The sequence below is a fragment of the Akanthomyces muscarius genome, chromosome 1 (genome assembly GCF_028009165.1).
Source record: "Akanthomyces muscarius strain Ve6 chromosome 1, whole genome shotgun sequence".
Lineage (NCBI taxonomy): Eukaryota > Fungi > Ascomycota > Sordariomycetes > Hypocreales > Cordycipitaceae > Akanthomyces > Akanthomyces muscarius.
This window is the reverse complement of record NC_079241.1, coordinates 6,425,234-6,445,587: the sequence shown is the minus strand read 5'-3', so window position 1 is coordinate 6,445,587 and position 20,354 is coordinate 6,425,234. Positions and strand designations below refer to the sequence as shown.

The 20,354-nt window shown below is 52.9% G+C and overlaps 6 protein-coding genes across 7 annotated transcripts; 1 reads left to right on the top strand and 5 right to left on the bottom strand.

Moving 5' to 3' along the window:
- Positions 1–11: 11 nt before the first annotated feature.
- Positions 12–1,265, bottom strand: LMH87_007179 (uncharacterized protein; the record flags this gene model as incomplete). Its single annotated transcript, XM_056192224.1, has 1 exon — positions 12–1,265. The coding sequence occupies one exon, from the start codon at positions 1,263–1,265 to the stop codon at positions 12–14; it is 1,254 nt and encodes a 417-aa protein (XP_056060465.1).
- A 4,439-nt stretch (positions 1,266–5,704) lies between these two features.
- Positions 5,705–6,916, bottom strand: LMH87_007178 (uncharacterized protein; the record flags this gene model as incomplete). The annotated part of the gene is made up of 1 exon (XM_056192223.1): positions 5,705–6,916. The coding sequence occupies one exon, from the start codon at positions 6,914–6,916 to the stop codon at positions 5,705–5,707; it is 1,212 nt and encodes a 403-aa protein (XP_056060464.1).
- Positions 6,917–8,133: 1,217 nt separating this feature from the next.
- Positions 8,134–9,057, bottom strand: LMH87_007177 (uncharacterized protein; the record flags this gene model as incomplete). Its single annotated transcript, XM_056192222.1, has 5 exons — positions 8,134–8,271; positions 8,326–8,531; positions 8,594–8,747; positions 8,807–8,905; positions 9,007–9,057. 5 exons carry the CDS (start codon positions 9,055–9,057, stop codon positions 8,134–8,136), a joined length of 648 nt encoding a protein of 215 aa, XP_056060463.1.
- Positions 9,058–10,340: 1,283 nt separating this feature from the next.
- On the bottom strand, positions 10,341–11,737 carry LMH87_007176 (uncharacterized protein; the record flags this gene model as incomplete). Its single annotated transcript, XM_056192221.1, has 5 exons — positions 10,341–10,816; positions 10,865–10,929; positions 10,989–11,371; positions 11,425–11,529; positions 11,591–11,737. The coding sequence occupies 5 exons, from the start codon at positions 11,735–11,737 to the stop codon at positions 10,341–10,343; spliced, it is 1,176 nt and encodes a 391-aa protein (XP_056060462.1).
- A 2,799-nt stretch (positions 11,738–14,536) lies between these two features.
- On the top strand, positions 14,537–17,626 carry LMH87_007175 (uncharacterized protein; the record flags this gene model as incomplete). 2 transcript variants are annotated; one of them, XM_056192220.1, is made up of 8 exons in its annotated part: positions 14,537–16,067; positions 16,190–16,218; positions 16,281–16,544; positions 16,594–16,814; positions 16,865–17,135; positions 17,192–17,276; positions 17,333–17,384; positions 17,446–17,626. In XM_056192220.1, the coding sequence occupies 8 exons, from the start codon at positions 14,537–14,539 to the stop codon at positions 17,624–17,626; spliced, it is 2,634 nt and encodes an 877-aa protein (XP_056060461.1). The 2 variants fall into 2 exon arrangements, with proteins under 2 accessions (XP_056060461.1, XP_056060460.1); XM_056192219.1 differs by having other exon boundaries at positions 14,537–16,218; positions 16,274–16,544.
- An 84-nt stretch (positions 17,627–17,710) lies between these two features.
- LMH87_007174 (uncharacterized protein) lies at positions 17,711–19,423 on the bottom strand (the record flags this gene model as incomplete). The annotated part of the gene is made up of 5 exons (XM_056192218.1): positions 17,711–17,959; positions 18,012–18,437; positions 18,489–18,781; positions 18,834–19,021; positions 19,095–19,423. 5 exons carry the CDS (start codon positions 19,421–19,423, stop codon positions 17,711–17,713), a joined length of 1,485 nt encoding a protein of 494 aa, XP_056060459.1.
- Between the last annotated feature and the right edge of the window lie 931 nt (positions 19,424–20,354).

Here is a 20,354-nt window from a genome sequence, read left to right as displayed (position 1 = left end):
TTCATCGTACTTTACAGCTCCACGTGCTGAGATGGTGCCGGGTTACCCTTTCGCGCCGCCGCCAGCCGCGTCTGAAGGTCTCTGCTCCAGTGGCTCTTGTCGCCCTTGTTCGCCTTGGCGATGCGAGCAACGTGGTAGTCCCAGCACCCCTCGGGTGCCTGCCAGCCCGCCTTCTTGCACTGCTCGTCCGTAAGCCTGGGGGCCTTGGGCCACTGGCCCGCGACGGCGCCCATGTCCTCGTCGAGAAAGTTGTCCACCGCAAACAGGCCGACCTTGCGCTGCGCCGCCGCCCACTCCTTGTCCTCGCGGGCGAGCACGCGCGCCAGCTCGCCCATGAGATCGAGGCGCAAAAAGTCTGCGCGGATGGCCGGGTCCTTGATGAGGCCGCTGATGGCGGCGACGCGGGCCTTGATCAGGTTCGCCGCGGCGGCGGTGTGCTCGGCGGCATCCTTGGCCGGGACGGGTCCGATGCTTCGGAAAAGCTCGTCGGCCAGAGGCGCCATGCCCTCGGGGCAGTAGTGCTTCAGGATGCCCGGCCACTGCTTGCTGACCTGCTCCAGCGCGGTCGGGTTGTTTTGCAGGCTGGCCGCGAGGATGGTGGCCGCCTGCTGGTCTCTTGGCGGGAGACCCTCGGTGCTCTCAGCCCGAGGGTACGGTTCTTGGATCATGTGGCAGACGAGCGACTTGACAACGTCGGGATCCTCGGCGATTTTGAGGCCATAGTACATGTCGTGGGCCAGTTCTTCAAGACCCTCGAGCGAGGCATCAAAGGCAGGATCGTGTTCGCCCCTGTCGGCTTTGAGAAGCTTCATGGCATCCACAAATGCCTTGGCTTCATGCTGAGGGGCTTTGATTTTACCCGCCGTCTCATACACCGGGGCGCCTTTGGGGATGATGGGATCGTCACGAGCTTCAGGCTCGACCACGACAATGTCCTGCTCCACCGGCAGGCCCTCCAGCGAGGCGTCACCTTCACCGGGCACGTTGATCTTGGCCTCCTTTTCGCCTGTGTATACATTGAGCCGCACGTGAAGGCCGTGGGGCAGGTCCTGGTCATCGTGGACCTTTTGGAACTCATCCGTGGCCTCAAAGACGCGCGGGTAGCAATCCTCCGGGTCGCTGGTGTGGCATATCAAGTCTGGTTTTGAGTTTTCTCTTGCGTCGGAGGACTTTGCCAGAACCGGCGTCGAGAGGACCAGGAAGACTACGCCCAGGAGCAGGGCGAATAGCGCGGGCAGCCGCAGCAGCCGTGATTGTGATGGCATTGCAGAAGATGGCTGGTGTGAATGCTGGTTCGACCTGGTGTGATGGCGGACGAGAATATGGATATGCCGCGAGGTGACAACGACGAAAATCCGGGCCAGCCGGAGAGACGATTTGAGCAAGGTTATAATTCCCAAAGACCTCCCCGTAGAGCAGCTATGACTCTTTTTCCGCCAAAAGGACAGGTTGTAAGCTTGGTTGATGATGTGGCTCTAGAATATTTTGGAAGCCAGCGCGGTTGGCGGTACCTTGCAGGCCGTTGCCGCTAGCATGGCAGCCTCTGATTGGCGCGCGAGGCTTAGTCACCCCAGCCCTCCACTGTATCTGTCCACCGTTCAGCGGGCCAGCGGCCCCGCCTGTGACTCTTCACTGTAAAGTACACTTGTCCACTGTAGCTTTACTGGACCTGGCTAAACTCTTGTGCCCAATACGAACAATGCGGCGGTTTGAAGTAGAAGTCACAAAGAAACCCCAAAAGAGACCTGAAAGTTTATGAATTAATAGATATTTTTTTACTAGTCAAAGCGCAAGCTTTCCTTCACCCCGACAGCACCCTTTGTTGTTGCAAACAATATTGCGGCTTTACATTCAGCGAGCCACCGACTGATGTAAGTGAGGCTAGTTGAGACGTCATCGGCCGCGGATAGAATTGAGACAGGAAGATGCGGCCTTTGATCAAGCCTTGTCAATATCTCAACTGTTTCAATAAACTACCTCACATACAAGTCGATTGAGACGACTGACCGCGCGGTTGACGTCCGCGTCAAAGAGGCGGTTGGTCAGTGGCCACGCATTTCTCGGCGCGCCTGGCATCTCATGGACCGTTCCGAGAAAACAATGAGCGATTCATTCACCTTTGTCTCAAAAAGTCCCAATCCCGAGTCGGAAATTTTTATTGCGTGGAAAAAAAAGCGTCATCTAGACCGCCGAAATTACCGTGACCTCCATCGCTGTGAGAGGCTGGTGCAGCCAACAATGGGGACTCAGACGCCAACATTCCAGTCGCCGTCACCCATCCGCCCGCCACAGCTAGGTATATTGGCGTCTAGACTCAAGCATCATGAGAATCGATGTATTCCAGGAGGCTGGTGCGCATAAACCAATTACGACATTATTTCTCAAGCTGAACAAGATATGGCATTGCAACATCTATAAAGACCCTCGCTCTCCTCTCTCATCTCAGATTTTCTCGACACCAACAACAGCAACAGTTTCAACTCGCAACCAAACTACAAACACAGACTTGGCGGCTACAACAGACTTGTGCAACTAGCTCTCTACTTGCATATTTCGCCTTTTTCTTTTTCCCTTCTCTACTCTTGAGTGAGAGCAAGACATCCTCATGTCGTTACTCTCTTCTCTTTTCGGGCTCATCTTCCTGGCGCTGGCCGTCACTGGCATTCAGGCAATGCCGCTGAGCAGAGGCCCGTCCGACCACATCATCCTTCATCAGCTCAAACGCAGCCGCGCCATGTCCAGAATGTCGGCGGCCGACTTTCACAATCACGGGAGCCGCCACTGATGCCTGGCGCACCGCCGGCTTACGAAAAAAAAAACAAAAAGAAGAAAAATTCATCATCAAACACTCTTTTTTTGGCCAAAGCGCATGACTGCCTGCCTGGCGCAAGAAGATCATGTGGCAGGGTGCTGAGCACCACTACGGATAAGACTATACATACAGTCGCGAGACAAGACACACGTCACACACCACGCGCCGCTTCCCGGCGAAACTGATCATGTTGCGAAGCGCGCGCAAGCTGGAACTGGTGCTGGTCACCAGCCATGCAAAACGCTCTTGAAACGCCTGTGCCTGGTTGCACGGCGCTTGGAGTGGCTGCTTCCAGCGTTACAGACTTTGCTTGAGTGCCTTTTCAAGCTATCGGCCGCACGCCTTGATGTCTGGGACATCATGACAATGCCCACGCCGCGAGCACAAAGCGGCAAAATCCAATCCTTTCCAAAGAGCAATGGCTCTTATCAATACACCACACTTTGGTTCTCTAAAGTGCCCAGTGCACCGTTCATTCTTCGCTGGCAGAGCATAGCGGGCGCCCGGCGCACACACACCTTCTCGTTGCGCTGGTCGTCTTACACTGTCCTTACCTCTAACTCCTTGCGCGTTCTGAGAGCGCTGCTTTTCCTTCCTTTGACGCTCACTCCGACTTGTCCTTTGCTCGTTTCTCTGAATCTCTGTCAATCTTTCCACACGTTCAATTCTCGCCCTCTTTTACACTACTCTTCCGAGTGTCTTGCTTCCAACGCTCCTTGCAAGGCTTCCTTTTGACCAAAACTCCTCTCCTTCAATCAAAATCATACTCATTGCCGTCTCGACGACGCATTCCTCCACCTTCATTATTCAGGTAACGTACTTCAGGTAAAGTGCTTTCTTTCACACACTCGTTCATGACTGGCTGGACCAGTTGAATCTTGGGACTGGTCCTTACGGCGCTGGCTGGCTGGCGTTGGTGGCATCTTGTTTTCTTTCCTTGGCATCGCCGTCTGTCTTTTCCTTGGGGATTACACACTCGTTTTTGGTTGGCTGGAACCGGCTGAGCTTTGGAACTGGTCCTTTTGGCGCTGGATGATTGGCGTTGGTGGTCTTTTGCTTTCTCTCCTTGGCGTCGCTGTCCATCTTTGGCTCCTCTCACACACTCGCTCTTTATTGGCTGGGCCAGTTGATTTTGAGACTGGCTCTCACGGCGTTGGATGGTCGGCGTTGGTGCATCTTGCTTTCTTTCCTTGGCATCGCCGTCTGTCCTTTTCTTTTGGGGTTATTCGTCTACTTATGCTTTCTATTTCTCTTTCTTTTTTTCATTCTCTTCTTAATCTGTAGGTTCCCGTTTTTCTTTTTCTAATTTTTTCTTTCTCTTTCGCGTTCTCCTTGGCGTTTGCGATGGGTCGGTTCAACCGGCAAATGACGATTAGTTTAGTATCAATACACCGGTAATGATACACTTGCGTATAATCACAGCTCTACGTGCAGTAATCATGGTTACGTTACCTCAAAGTCAGTATCCTTCTCATAAATGTGAAAAGCCGATGCATGCAATATTATGAAGTGGTCAGGGCCACTGGATGCGTATGATCGTGGTTTGAAACACGTCCTAGCCGCTTACCCGGCATGCGGGGATTGGCATGAATTATCTATTACTCAGTAATGGCAAACAAAACGATCTAGCATTACCATATCTGAAACCTGCCAATGGGGTGATTATCGAAGGAGTGTAGGATTCAGCCTGTTTAATTTGACAAGGGGAATTTGGACTATACCTCGCGCCTCATATACGTGCGCCTCCTGCAAGTGGTACGTGCAAGGGGTGCACATTTGAGCAGGAGCCAGCCCCATCGTAGCTGGATTTGAGGCTTTAATTTTCCTTTTCAGAGATATAATAGAGCATTTAATAACTTTGTACGGACACAGATTACTGCTCCTCTACATTGGCCACCATCGAATGTCTTGTTGGCGTATAATGGTCGCTTTGGTATGGCGCCGCAACTGAAGCCTGACGGACCATTAAAATTACGAGCACGTTGCCAATTTTCGAGACCTCTTTTCATCAATCACGATGTTTTTCCTTGCCGGCCGTTTGGGGGGTTTTTTTTTTTTTTCCAAGTGAAGCAGCTCTGAGATTTCCCGTCAAGGGGATCCACTCTATGTCTCTCCAGTGAATAGCATTGTGGAATAGCATTGTGGCCATTGTGTGAATTATAGTAGAGAATAGAAAAACGCGTTGAAGAAAATGAAGTGGCTGGGGCGGCTGCAAGCCAACAGTTACTCTCATGGAATAACGACTATCGTAGGCGCACAACATAGAACATGGGGTTGCACTGCCTTTGCAGCGCAGGTGGCTGTCCTGGAACCCTAATCTAGGCCACCATCCGTCCGTGCAACAGAAGAAGAAGAAAAAAAGATGCACAGCGGCGCCCTTGCAGATGACAAGGGCCGAATAGACGAGAACTTTTTTTTCAACGACTGAGACATTTGGCCTGCGTGATTCGTGGTCCCGTCCCAGAAGCTAACGAGCCGCTGCCCGGTGCTCTTCCAGCCTCGCAACGGCACGGGCAGCTCACCAGGCCCACAGTCTCACACCGCGACTCGTGTGTAAGTTCCGTCCCGGGGCTGGGATAATTCTTTCTAGGTTACGATTTTGCGATGATGACGAGATGCATTTGCAGTTTGTGTGGATGATGTGAAATTCTTTCTAGGTTACGACTTCACCGTGATGACGAGATGCATTTGCAGTTTGTGTGGGTGATGTGAAATCTCTGGATTTTTCTTGCAATGAATGCCTGTGCACCCAGCGGGCCGCACGCGTTTTGGAATATAGTCTATAAACGAGAGAAGAGAAGTGAAAGAAAGTAAAGACAGCCGAAAACTCCAAGGGGCAACTTTGTAGATGGGCTATACATTGCTCCGTACTGGTACAAAAAAATGGCACATTTACATGTGGCAGCCACCGACGCCCTCGGACCAGCCAAGAAGACGGTTCGCAATGTCGCTGACGTAGCAGTGCGTGGCGATGCCCTTTCCAAGATCGCCGCTGGGGTCGACGGAGCCCGAGTTGTACATGCGCGCGGCCTTGTAAAAGGCGGCGGCGTTGTTGCCGCCGGCCTTGGCGAGGAGCTGCTTCAGGCCGTCGCCCGAGGGCGTGCCGTTGACGCCGTCCTCGATCATGCCCTGGATGGTGCTCTTGGGGCAGGGATTGACGTTGAAGCAGGAGCTGGAGCCGTCGTGGGACTGCATGAGGCCCGGGTTGATGACGCCGTAGTTTGTCGTCGGGGCGCGGACGCAGCCGTTGGACTCCTGCATGACAATGGCGAGGATGAAGCGCGCGTCGACGCCCGAGGACTGGGCCACGTTTTCGATGGCCGACTTGATGTCGGCGCTCTCAGACGGCGAGTTGTTGGCCTGGCCGAAGCCGGTGCACGACTTGGACATGACGTTGTTCACGTTGGCCTCCCACATGCTGTCAAAGCTTCCCCACTGGCTCTGCGAGGGCCAGCCGGCAGAGGCGGCGCCGTCGCCGGTGAACGTCTTGAGATACGCCTTGCCGCCGCCGATGTTGATGCCGCCAGGGCTGGAGCCAGACGAGGGCGCCGAGGACTGGCTGGGCGACGCAGCGGATGAGGTCTCCGGGACGGGAAGGGTGGCAGTGGGAATCTCCTTGAAGACACCACCAGCAGAGGAAGAAGCGGTAGGAGCAGGAGCAGTGGCGGCGGAGGTGGACGGCGCGGTGGGCTGAGGAGCAGGCTGCTGGGACGTGGGCTGCGACGAGGCCGTGGAGGCGGACTGGGTCGATTCGGGCGCTGGCTGAGAGGGAGGCGGGGGAGCAGCAGCCTGCGAGGAAGGTGAAGGGGCAGGAGACTGCGAGGAGGGCGCAGGAGCAGGAGTATCCTGAGAGGACTGAGCGGGCGCATCACCAGCCTCGAGGGCAGCGATAGTGCAGTCGCTTCCAGAGCAGACGCACTTGGTGCCCTCGGCGACGTTCATGAAGATGGCGGTGCTGTCAATGTTGCAAATGCCAAACTGGCCATTGCCCTGGCAGACCAGGTGGCCAGGCTGGCAATCGCGAACAAAGATGCTCTTGAGGGTCGGATAGGCCGCGATGGCGTTGAAGAGGCTGAGGAGAGCCACGGATGTGGAAGTCTTCATCTTGACGGTTGTTATAGAGAGTGAGAGGGAAAAAAGGAAGGTTTGAGGCCGCGCTGCGGTTAGGACTGATTGCTCGTCTGGTGCCTGGGGTCACGCAAAAAAAGGATTGTAGTTGTGTGTGTGTCGGACTGTGGTCGACTTATCACGTTTGTTTGTGTGTAACACTTGGAAAGCAAGCTCAAGATCGAAGAGAGAGGCGACCTGCGCAAGCAAGGATAGTAGTTTCCGTGAGAAGAAACGGAAGTTGTGAATAGAAGGAATGAAGAAAGAGAGGTCGTGAGCCGGGCACCAGTACCGTCTTGCAAGAGAAAAAAAAAGAGAGAATGAATGTTCCGATGAGGATGAGAGGAAAGGAAGGAGAAAAAAGGTACGGGAGCCGCCGCCAGATAAATGCTCGTCAGGACCTGGTCACTTTGTGGCAGGCTGCCTCTGCGGGAACGGTTAGTTAGTTGACTTGCTCGAGCGACCTGTACTCCCCTCCCCTCCCCCCATGGCATTCGTCCACACTTTCTGCAAATACCCCTGACTCTGTGAAACTCGCTGTTGAACCCCATCTGCAAAGGCTCTCTCTGCCCCTGCAGGGACCACATTCCACTGGCGCCCGCCCGACCTGATGGCGCCATGGGCCAATGGGCGACACGAATCGGGCATTCCGCAGGCAGATTCAAGGCTAGCGGCCGTGCTGTGCTGCGAGCGCCCGCCCGCTGACTGGTCCGTCCATTGTCGACTATAGCCTGGGCTGGCTTAAGACAGGGGGGATCTCGGCGTCTGCCAACCAGCCAATGGCGTCGCGCCGTCCGACTGCCTTTCGTGTTTCAGCTTTACGCAGGACGAAGAAGAAAAGAGCATGGGCCGGGCGCATGGGCGCCACCACGACGGGGCAGGGAAGAAGAGCTGCAAGGGAGAACAGCACGGCTTAGATGGGGGGGGGAGGGTGATGATTCTTTTTGCTGATTTTTTGTTGCTTGGGTCTTTCGCTACAGTGGCGTGCAGGTTCGGTATCTGCCCATTTTCAGCTGACGAGAAAATGTACAGTGTCACTCTCGTTTTTACTTGTTGCCCTTTGCTACGGTAAAGCGCGGAGCAGCAGATATATTTATTAGAAGGTAAACTTCTGAATGGGATACAGTAGAATAAGCCACTCTCAGTTCCGTGTACATCCACCTCCAAATGGGTGCGGTTTTGACATGTCCAAAAATTGCCCGTTTAAAAAAAAATTAAAGATCATCCTCATCATCATCATCATCATCATCATCATCATCATCATCTGCCTCTGCCGGGTCTTTCTCTAATTGCATTCTATGCGCCTCATCAATGGAAAGCTCAGGTGCCTTAAAATGGTCACCTTGGAATACCTATAGATGAGCAATTAGAGCAGGCAACAAACATCGAATAGAGGTGATTTGTACCAGGTCAGGCTTCTGTGTAAGTGTCCTTGCTAGCCACAGAAACGGTTTCTCAATGTTGAAGTTTGCACGGGCAGACATGTCGAAGTACTGGATACGTTTCTTACGATGAAACGTCATTGACCTTGCTTGGACCTGGCGATTTTTAACATCAACCTTGTTGCCGCATAGAACGACGGGAATGTTGGGGCATATCCGCTCAATGTCCCCTATAAAATCATCAACAAAATTATTTGGAAAATCTGTGTGCTCACATGAGGAGAATGCATACTATACCAGGAGGAGACATTTTTATACGTTACCCGCGAAGAAACGTCAAACATTATGATGGCAGCATGTGCGCCGGCGTAGTACCCATCACGAAGAGCTGCAAGCTTCTCCTGGCCAGCCGTGTCCCACACGGCGAATGTAACATGTCCGTAATTCTAGGATGAATGACGTGAGCTATCTGCGGAGAATAGGATGACGAAAAGGAATTACTAACAGTTGTAAATTTCACGGGGTATACATCGACTCCAAGCGTCGGAGTATATCTTTCCTCAGAATCTACAGGTACAGACATGTGGCGTCTTACGAATGCAGTCTAGACGGCCATGTTAGTCAAGCATTTGCAGGTTTGAGCCCCGCGTAAAGAGCGCCATCGCTGGTATGGATGTTTGAAGAAACATCGGGAACAGAAAGTACCTTTCCAACTGCAGCGTCACCGATGATGACTACTTTGAATTGTGACTCCATGGTGAAGGCTTGTTTGAAAAAGGTAGGTTCCAGTCACAGAGGACGGCGGATGAATAGCGAAAGATATAGAACGGGGTGGCGGTGAGATACATGTAACCACGTGAATCCCAGCTATAGAGATTTGCGTGTCCGTTGCTTATTATGACTTAGGTCGCGATGCACCTTCTTTGCGCTACTGGTAGACTTGACTTCTTTGCAGCAGCGTGCATCGTGTTTTTGCTCCACCGGCCTCATATTTCCCGGTTTTCGTGCGCTTGCTCCATCAAACATACGCCACTCATCATGTCGTGCAGGAAGGGCTTGGGTGGACAGCGTTCTGGTGACAAGCCAGTAGCTGCAGCTAAATGCCCGTCTCTTTTCGTGAGTGGTCGGGCTTATGACTGCGGCAGTCAATCGTGCAGTGCCGTGTGCCAGACTCTTCATGTGCTGCGACTTGCCCTTTGACCCTGTGCCGCCTCGTGCTACTGCAGCCAACGCGTGCAGCCATATTCGACTGCATGACGCACTTGTGCATTTCTTCCATGTCGCTGCTGCCGCGCGCTGGCTGAGGCAAACATGGTAGATTTTACCGCCCGCAGTCAAACGGCGGCTCCCAGTAAAACTCGCTCGCGCCACCCAACGCGACTGGCTGCAGCAGCCTAGAATGACGTCTCGAGTCCGCTAGGAAACGCATCGTTCGATACTCTGGCGTGACAAGTTCCGAAAGCCATGACTGCGGAGAAAAAAGCAAGCCCAGCTCTGGCAGCTTCAGCTTTGACTTCATAGGTGGCTGGCGATGTCTCTGTTGGAATGTCGCAAAACGCTAGTGGGTGGGTGACGATACTACGCAGGGCCGGTCAGCCACTTCACTGCATAGAATCACGCTGCCGGCAGTTACCTCTGCATTCTTGCCAAAAGGGTCCTTCTTCTTCCCCATCCATCGCCATCAGGGGTGATGATGCGCTGCAGGGTTGACGACGGGTTGATGCGCGTCAATGTACGGATAGATGTTTCGAACCCCCAAACGCATAGTGATGCTTCCCCCGCTGCCCCGCTGCGCCCCGACACACCCAGATGCACGAAACGAGTCAAGCGAAATGCATTGATTCTGATTGTTGATACGTATAATCATCCGGGACCAAAAGCAATCTGATCAAAAGCAATACAACTTTTATTATCCAGCATAGTGCGCTGTCGCTAACAAATGCATCCGGAGGTTGCAGCCCTCGGCTTCATATATATGCCGAATAAAGAAAAAACTCCGCCAAACATGGCCATGGGTATAATGCAAAAAAAAAAAAAAATCAGGGTTCCATTTCCGCTTCGGTTTGCCTGACGCCACTCTTTTTGTCGCCATATCTCGACGTGCTGTGATCCATCGTTCTGTCTACCGATGACAGCTCTATACTGCCACCAGCATGATCAAAGTCGGCATTCGTGTTGGCTGACCATTGTACACGCTCAAATTTCGGGCTAGTGTAATTCGCAGTCGCCTGTGAGCTGACTGATTTGTCTCGTGCGTGGGATGGGTTCAGCGTATCTTGCGACGTCCCAGACGCGTTGAAGACTGGGATGCCCAGCTCGCTCCGTCGACGGTTGACAGGCTGCGACGGACGTCGCAGCTCGTTATTAACGTCTTCGCTCCCCGCCGAGGCGTAGTCCGTGAACCCGATGCGGAGGCCCCAAGACCGTGCCAGCGGCCGGAGAGTAGAGACGCTGGCAGCGGTAAGAGCCAGGCCCATCTCAATGGTCGACCAGATGGCAATATCCGTCGTCGCCCCTGCACTCCATTAGCTATCGAAAAACTGACGATGCGACGACTGCTTACATAGGAAATCGGGATCGTAAAACGTGCTGAGATAGGCTACGCGCACTAGAACAGCAATGCTCGCCCTGGCGAAGTGATGGCGTTAGCGACTAGCCATGTAGCCGTGATGAGGCAAGCAACTTACACACAGCCCAAACCCATCAAGAAGATCAAGACCCATCGGATTTCGGTTCGTATCTGGAGATGCCATATGATGAAGGCCGGCAAAAGCGCGAAAACCAGGTCGGTCGCGACGCTGACGGAGCTGTACAAGTATCCCAACGCGACATATATGTGTATGGGGAGGCAATGGCCAGGTATGGCGTCGTTCCAGTAATGCGCCACGGGCTGGCACTGGAACATTGTAACGAAAAAGTAGGCAAGGCCAGCGACAACGACAAAGAACGACGTCGCATAGATGACCCATTTATGCTGCGGGATGACGACTATGCGTAGCAAGAGCCAGCCAAAGGACAGCTTCGCCGTCATCATTGTCAAGCCGAAGAAGATGTAGCAAAGAAACCAAAACTGCCTCTCGTCAACTTCTGCGTCTAGTTGGGCTTGCGAGTTCTGACTCTCACCTTTTTTGCGGTCGCATAGTTTTCGGGGGTTAGGTCGTCGCGGTGCTGTCCTGTCCCGTAGTGTACTCCCGTGTTGGAGCAAATCACATATCCCAAGAAGAACAACTGCCAAAACTGGTCAGCAAGACGTGTTTAAACTCGGCAGCAAAGGACCTGCGCAACGTACACAAGCGACCGCCATGAGCCAATCGTCAGCTCCGAAACATTTGGAAATAAAGGCGCGGGTGTAGCATCGCATCAAGACGGCGCAACACGCTAGGATGAAGAAGGCAATGTTGACCCCCAACAACTCGTCGCCGCGGTTAGCGGCCATGGTGAAAAGGCGAGGGCTCACACGGCCAAGGCGCGCCGGGCAAAGTCGATAGTATGAGACGGGGCGAAAGCGCAAAGAGGATTACATGGTGCGGCGCGTGCGAAAAGAACGCATGCTATGCGAGAAAAACGGTTTGGCGTACAGATTCTAATGGTCACAACTGAGGAGAAAGGGTACCGTCGCAAAAAGTCGGAACTCTAAAATGAACCAGAGTCGATCTTGGTCCACGTGACTGGCGACGAGGACATTCCCGACGACACGAGCGAGTTTTGTTGCCCTACGGCCGGAAACACTAACCATCTACCAGCGAGCTCTGCCTTTGCAGAGATTTTGTCAAGTGCCGATAGTCGAGCGGGATCAGCGCTATGGAGATGGGCTGTGTCTTGGCCGTATTTTCAGGGGTGAAAGGAGGACGACCAGACAGGCTTGCAGGGGTTTGCGGAGCGATGTTGCTTCTCCGGTTATTGCCCAACACGGGCGGATTCGTTGGGAGGAGAGACAACATGGATTCTGGGGGAGAGTCAACGCGAACCAATTTCGACTCGAGACGCAAGAGACGGAAGGCGTTTCCGGGGAGCCGAAAAGGAAACAGGTCGTTTGATAGTTTTACTTTTTTCTGCTTTTTTTGGGGGGGCTGCTACTGCTGTCACTTGTCTTGTCGCCGTCTCAGACATACATACATGCGACAGCGCCTTCTTTACCGAGCAGCTGGACGGACTCATGACTAGCTAGTTGCATTTTCGACGGTAGCCTATTTGGCCATGGGCCAGACTGGCCGCGCATACCGGGCAACGGTAGACTGAGGACTGGGTAGCACGTAGTTAGCCGGCCACCTTCCGAGGCCGGCGCGCCGTGGTACAATTAAACTAGTGAACCCTCCGGTTAGGCTCGACAACTGTTTACTGGCAGACATGACTTCCAGCTCGACACGCTAAAACTACTGGTAGTCGCCAACTCGAGGTCCAACGGCGTGGGTCGTCAACACCAACCGGCAGCGAGTGAAAGGCTATATGCGTTGGGCGGCATTGGTGCATACTGAGTAGCGTCAATGCACACGCTATGCAAAACTAGTTGGTTTATGCTCCGGGGGACTCCATCCGCGGAACGGAGCAGTGGGAATGGGCAAACTCTGGAGCACACCTCCCTCCCTCCCTGCCTTGCGGGGGTCCGAGCTATCATGTGTCAAGAGGTGTGGCCAAAAAAAAGTGTAGATGAAGTCGCGCGCCGTCGTTCGTCATCAGCGCTCGCGAACCCCGCGTTGGGTTGGGCTGGACCTCGGGATGGCGATCGTCGATCCCAGGCGTCAGTACTTGCAGGTGATGAATGAAATTATTATTTGTGTAACGTCTGCGAGATCCCGACTAGAGGCAACGGGGGTAGGACCTCGGGATGGATGTTGATGACACTAAGTGTCAGAACTGAGTACTTGCAGGTGATGGATGGAATTGCTCTTCATACAGCGCCTGCGAGATCTGACTAGAGGCAGTAGGCGCAAGAAGAAGACGCAAGACAAAGAGTAAAATCTGCAGCCACTTGTGAGATCGTCACTTAGGGTAAAGAGGGGCCGAACCTCGGGATCTCTGTCGACGACACCAAGTGTTAGAACTTGCAGGTGAAAAGTAGAATCGTCACTTATTCGATGCCCGCAAGATCTTGTCCAGAGGCAATAGGCGCAAAAAAGAAAAAGAAAAACCCCTACAACCACCTATATGATAACTAAACGCAAATAGGCTGCACACAGGATGGCTGTCAATGCCATCAAGTGTCAGTACTCCTGGGTAATACACAAAATCAAATTTTTGATGCCTGTGAGATTCTACCTGCAGCCACCAAGCGCAAAAAATGACAAAAAAGAAGTGCAACCGGAGCTGTCAATCGAAGATGTTATAGGAAAAGCCCGATGCGGGGGTCGAACCCGCAGCCTTGAGATTGTGTACTCTTAGTAAGAGTCTCACGCTCTACCGATTGAGCTAACCAGGCAATTGCTCGCTGGTCGCTTTGAATTATTTCTCAGTCTCCTTAAACTAGATTATAAATGCTGATTATGATGCGCACCGACTGAGTGGTGCTCTCTCTGTTCAGAATTAATTGAGGCGCCATTGCACGGGGTAAATTCCAACGCACTGAAATACCTTCGTCCCGTAACAACACCTCGGTGAGCAACTACCGACGGTCCGGTTTATAAATAATTCAAACAGTTGTTTCGCCCGCTCTGGGTCAGCCTTCTTCATGCGTTCGGCCAGCACAGGCCGCGGCTTTCTCGCGCGGCAGTTGTGTCAATCTGCCGTCGCTACAATTGCTGTACGGGCAAACAGGGCACATCGTCGTCGTGTTCTCGATCATGTTACATGCAGGAGATCGTCAGCCCCGGGCGCAGCCGTGCCGTTCACCACGCACCACAAATCTGGCAGCCTGGCGCATTCACCTGCGTGACTCTTAGTTATCGTCGCATTCGGTCGCATAACTGAGCTACCAGTATCCGGACAATAAGGCGAGCCGGTCTCAGTCATGGTTGCCTTGTGTGCTCAAATTTGGTGGCGTTGGGCTGACAGCGCAGGCGCGTCGCCTCACTGCAGCACCAGCCTTAGGCAGTTGACAGATGTCCAGGCGGCCTCGCGCATAATTGCGCGAGAATCACCCTCTGCATTTTGCATTGTATCGTTTCACTCTCTACCAAGCGAGCAAGGGGGACTGCCACGTCGAGCGATCGCCCAGATATTACAGGCCCGCCCCGTCTCGATCTTTGCGGCGCCTCCAGGCCACTAATTAATTACTGGTCCACACCAATAGCAATGCAGCATGGCGTCGTTATACGAGGAGACACGCAAGCTCATCTACAAGGAAATCTTTGAGAAACTGGAGAGAAAAGACGACGGCAGATACAGATTTGCGCCTCGTGGCACCGTCAAGACCTTGTTTCAGCGCGACAACCACTCACTTCTGCGACAGCTGTTTCGCAGCCTTGTGTCGACTGGCCAGATAGTGTCAAATGGTGTGGTCTTGGTCGAAGATGGTTTCGTAACTCGCGTAGAGGCAAGAAAGCTTTCCAACTTCTGGGGGACCTTGGTCTTTGCGTCGTGCAGCATCGACGCGGCTGTCGCTGCTCTGCGCCGGCTGGTCGCGGTGGACGCATGGCCCGTTTTCGACGTTGAGGAGAAAAAACTGGGACCTCTTCCGCTGAGTCGCGCTCAATTGAATGATCTATTCGGAGATCATGTCGAGGCAGACAGATTCTTCAGCAACCAGGCGTGCTTTTGCGCAGTCGTGCTGCGCAACCGCGAGGAGGTCATCGTCCAGGATGCGAGCTGTCAGCGATTGCCATATCTCGAAGAAGACTGTCTGGGAGAAGGCTCGTTCGGCAAGGTATACCGTGTCAAAGTCGCAAAAAATCACTTCTTCGACGCCTACGCGGAAGCGGCCAAGGCCTACAATGGCAAGCCCCAGTACATGGCGCGCAAGGACTACATTATTGCCGACGTGAACCGCGCGCGCGAGGAATACACGATTATGAAGAAGATTCTCAGCGCCAATTTCCAAAAACGCGAGCACAATATTGTGCAGAGCTGGGGCTGCCTGCAGATCGAGTCGAGCTACAGCCTGTTTATGCCGGTCGCCATTTGCGACCTGCATACTTATATGATGGTGCAGCACCGAAACGCCCCCCAAGAGCTCAAAAACAAGGCAGACATAATATACTCTGCCGCTGGTCTGGCGAGTGGCCTCCAATATCTACATGGCGGTATGCAGACGGAGGAGCTGGAAGAGCTCGTCTGCTACCACATGGATCTGAACCCCAGTAACGTGCTCATCTTTTACGAAAACAACCGCAATGTCTGGAAGCTGAGCGACTTCGGCATGGCACGCGTCAAAACCCGATCCGGTCAGCTCAGCAGCTACCGGGAAAACGACTTCAACAGCCTGTTCGTCCGCCGCAAGAAGCTGCAAGACCCGTCGCTGCCGTCGACCCTCAATCGTCGCGGCGAGGGCACCTGGCTGCCTCCGGAGTCGATCGCTGCCGTGCCCATCATGAAGACTGGCGCTGACGTCTGGGCTCTCGGGTGCGTTTTGAGTGTTGTTTTCGCCTACCTCGGCGGCGGTGCGAGCGGCGTCGACGACTACGCGGACGCACGGCAGAACCACCACAGAGCGGATGGCTCCGACCGATTTTTTCTGCGTGCGGCGCATTTCAAGTCGTCCAAGGTTCATCCCGAGATCAAGTCTCGACACGAGAAGCTCATCTCGGAAGCTGCGCATCGGCACATTGAAGAACGAAGGGCATGCTCTCATATGCTGACTTTTTTGCAAGAGTCGGTGCTCAAGGTTGACCAAGGTCAGCGATGTGGCGCAGCTGCTGTCAAGCTGGAGCTGGAGAGGACATACAGAATGCTTCAAGCTGCGATAACTGACCGGCGTCCGTCTGTTATACAGGCAGTGTCGGAAAACTTTCTGCAGCAGCAAAAACAGAGACTAATGCCCACAAAGTAAGCCAGCGAAGTCTCTCTTGCGTCCCTCGTTCTGGCTAACTTGCTGTCCTAGAAACAAGTCCCCATTTTCTGTTAAAATTGCCAGCCAGCGCTTCTCATCATCAGAAGATTTCAAGGGGCTGGTCATATCGCCCAACGCAAACTCCCTGGCGTACTGCACCAATGGAAAGATTGTTCTCTACACATCAGAGTCGCTCTCAGTCACGGAGGGACACGCCAGCACCCCCCCTAGCGAGTGGAACCTGACCGACACGGAATGCTTTCTGCAGAGTCTATGCTTGACCAAGAGATATCTCGTCGCCTCAACAATGGGCAAAAATTCCGTTAGTGCAATCTCTTCACCCCTTGAGATTCGACTACTGACGGCAACAGCTTTACATTTTTGACTTGGAAGGCGGCAGACAGGTTGATCTAAACCTGACCAGCATGTATCGTATATCTCTCGACGTTCCAACAATAACAAATATTGCAATCTCGCCAAACAGTAAAACACTGGTGTTCGTCATGAAGAACGAGACCAACATGCGTGGGCCGGGCACGCTCGTATATGCTAGCCTGCCTGGCATGATTGCCTTTATACGTCAAGAGCTGAGGTAAGCTCCAGTCACTACTCCAAACAAGTATAAATTCTGACCCTATCCAGCTATATTTCTGAAAGCAGCGACTCTCATTCGCACGACGCTGTGCGAATTTCACGTTCTCATGGATTGTTGCGCAACGCCATCGAGCTCGACTGGCCGGCCGCGGACATAGAGCATCTTTCCGTGTCGGACACGGAAGACGCATATGTTGTTGTTCGCCCTAGACTGACAGCAAGAACTCGAGAGCACAAAATACCCGTCGCTCATATTTGGATGGACAACTCGTCGGTGCCACCTTGCCCTACAGTGGACACACTGAATATCGTGTCTCTGGTAAGTCTCATCCTCGGGATTGGTATAGACAGCTCAGTCACTAATCCAGATACAAGGGCTTTGACGGGAGCTCTACAGCAGGGTTCTTTACGACATTTTGTGTCGTCAAAGATAGAAGTTCATGCGCACTGGTCACTCGTGGCAAGCGATTCCACCTCCAGAGATTTGACGACTACGGTCCTCATGTTGATGACCAGCGAGACATACCACATTACCGAATCGCGAAGCTTTTCAACAGCAGTCCCACGGGTAGGCTATTTGCTATTGGGAACGTTTCTTCCAAGCAGAACATGATGCTGATGGAGGTGAGCCTCTCGCCGGCTTTGATGGTCCGAGAGCTTGTCAAGATCCCAGGCCTCGTCTTGGGCGATGACGTGGTTGCCGTGGCTGTCGACTCAAGTGACAAGACTCTTATTATTGTAGCGTCGCTGACCGGGGCAAGCCGCCGTGTCATCCACAAAATATCCGTGCCGAAGCACGGGCAGTCGTGATGACTTCACACTGTATTAAAAGCCTAGCTAAAAAAAGAAATGATCTAAAAGAAAAGGAAGACCGAGCGAGCTAAACCAAGAGTATTATGCCTTCGTCTGAGCAGAATTGTCCAGCTTTGTAAGGCGTCGCACGAACCCAGTCCAGTCCTTGACGGGTACTTTCGGGGCGAGCCGGCCAAATAAGACGCCATCGTGGCGCAGTAGCCAGTAGTAGAATATGACTGTGACAATCGTGAGCGTAAAAGTGGCCACGATGTATATCCAAATCATGACTGTGCAGACAATCCGACTGTTGGGCTGGTCCATGGCGAAGAAGTTCATTCCAAAAAATGTCTGCATAGTCGCCGTTAGCTGATCGCTCAAGTATAGTCAACGGAAGCCTTACCGCCACAAATGACGCTGGCGCATATATAAGAGTCAACGTTGTGATGAATACAGCGCTCTTGTTGAGCTGCAACATGTTGCCGTTTTGTTCATTGGCAATGACTTGGTCACGGAAGGAGAGTGTATTGGCCAGTAACTGGGACGCCGCTTGAACTCGTTCTTTGAGAAAAGTTGCACTCTGCAAGTATGAGGCGCAGCTTCGCCGGTGGTTTTTCAAGCTGTTGACGATGGAATGTTGGCGGCGCTGGTCGTTGACGACATCGGGGAATGTGTGGAGGAAGTCGACAAGCTCATTGATAAGCTCGGTGGTGCTGGACACCAGACTGGTGATTTTGAGGAACCGAGCCTCAAGACTGGACAGGGCACTGAGCTGATCGTAGCCAACGCGAAGAGGCTCATCGATGTAAATAGCAAAGGTCGCATTTGACTGGGTTTCATCAGCTCAAATGCTCTTTAATCCTCAGTATCGCACACTTACGATGGGGAGAAACTCGGCTTCGCACGCCTTGTTGAAGGATCGCCAAGCAGGGAGATGAGCCTTCAACAGGGCGTCGTGCAGCGCGAACCATGTGTTACCAGTGTAATGGTTGCTTGCGGTTGTCAAGAAGTCGTAGAACGTTGCATGAGACTTGGAGTTCGGTTTCGGCCCGAGAAGCAACACGATGCTTTGCCGTGCTTGAGTGTTGATGCGATGGCAGACGCCCGTCTGGCGAATCGACCACTCATTCTCGCTCTCTTTGAACTCGGGATATCTGATGGTGTACAGTACTTCTAAGGGCTTATTAGTGAAATGGGGAAGATAAAGTACGCTGAGACCTCATACCGGTCCATGGTCCGTCTGTTGACAAAGTAAACGGAGCGCAGAATGAGTCCTCCAGATCATTGTTCTTGGTGTAATAACACGAGGTAAGATCTCGGATATTGGAGCTGAAGCCATGCTTATCGATGATCAGCGATAGCATAGAACTTGTCACCTGTAGCGGGCGCCAAGAGTTGCGTTGGCAGATCGAGCTGAGTATTCAGATAAGCGTGGGCGTTTTTTGGTTAGGCAGCCAGCCACCTGAGGTTGGGCTCGCGAACGTACATGAACCGGCAGCTGTAATTTTGAGCCGCGCTGCCACTAAGATACTTGTCGAGGCTTGTGTTATCGGAGAATAGCTTGAAGTCACTTGATGACTGTTGCGACGAGGGCGCGGCCGCCAGACTCAGTATTTGAACAGGCTCCTTGAGGCTGGTAACGCAGCACTCATCTGCTACCGAGGACGCCATGTTGTGTATTGGAGATATCGTGGCTTGAAATACTAGCCAAAAGAAAAAGCAATAGAGCGTGATATTGGACCGGATCTTATATGCAGGAAATAGCTGATGCAAATTGAATGCTTCCGAACAATGCGCTACCGAGTGATATTTCATCAACAAAAATACTCCCGCTTGGGCCGTGCTACCATAAGCCTCGCTCCCCCCGGCGGCGGCTTAGCCCAGTCTCACTTGGTGGTCTGCCTCGCAGACTGCCCTCTCAGACTGCGACACGGCATAGCCACGGGCCAGGTCCACACGATCATTCCATTCCCGCTTTGAAACAGCCTGAACCCGTTGTCACGCTTTGAGCACTCTCTTTCAATCGTCTCTAACGGCGCTATTAACCAGTGTTAGTAAGAAGAAATATTCGCGGTGGTGTGCTGTCGTTCGTACTCGATTTCATGCTACAGTTGTCAGTAAAAAAAATACAAGCTCCCAAAGTTTGTCACAGCAGCAAGGAAAGTGAAACACCTACACTCAATACTTCTCTCGGGGCAGTAAATGTCCATTGGTCGTTCCTCATCTATTCTCTCGAGTAAGTGATCTCTGTTTATTGGAGGAACTCCGCAGGGGAATCCCTACTCGAATATTGAATTCTGTCTGTGGAGAGAACAACGACTCCAGAAGGGACTGGAGGCTTGTCTTCTTCAGGTACTTTCTGCATGAATTCTGGCTGGTTTGCTGGTCCATGATCTCTGATCTATCGGTGATCGCTCGGCAGATGTCAATTCAAAGGCGCCTTCTCGTAAAGAAGCTTCTTTCTTCTTCAGTCTGTCGCCCGGCCACATCGCCAGATTTCTAGGCCTTCTCCGCACCTACAGTGACGACACGGTCACAGGCGGCCGCCTCCAGGCACCAGTCCGCCATGTTGCGGCCCAAAGCAGGTGGCCTTCGGTATCACAGACGCGCACTAACATGGCAAGATGTGCTCGAGTGTCACATAAGAAAGAGCCTACAGCCAGTAACGGGCAGGTGGCCGCTGCAGTAGAGTGCGGCTGGTGGTGGCGCTGGCTAGCTGAAATGCAGGACCCCTGCTGGGCGTGGA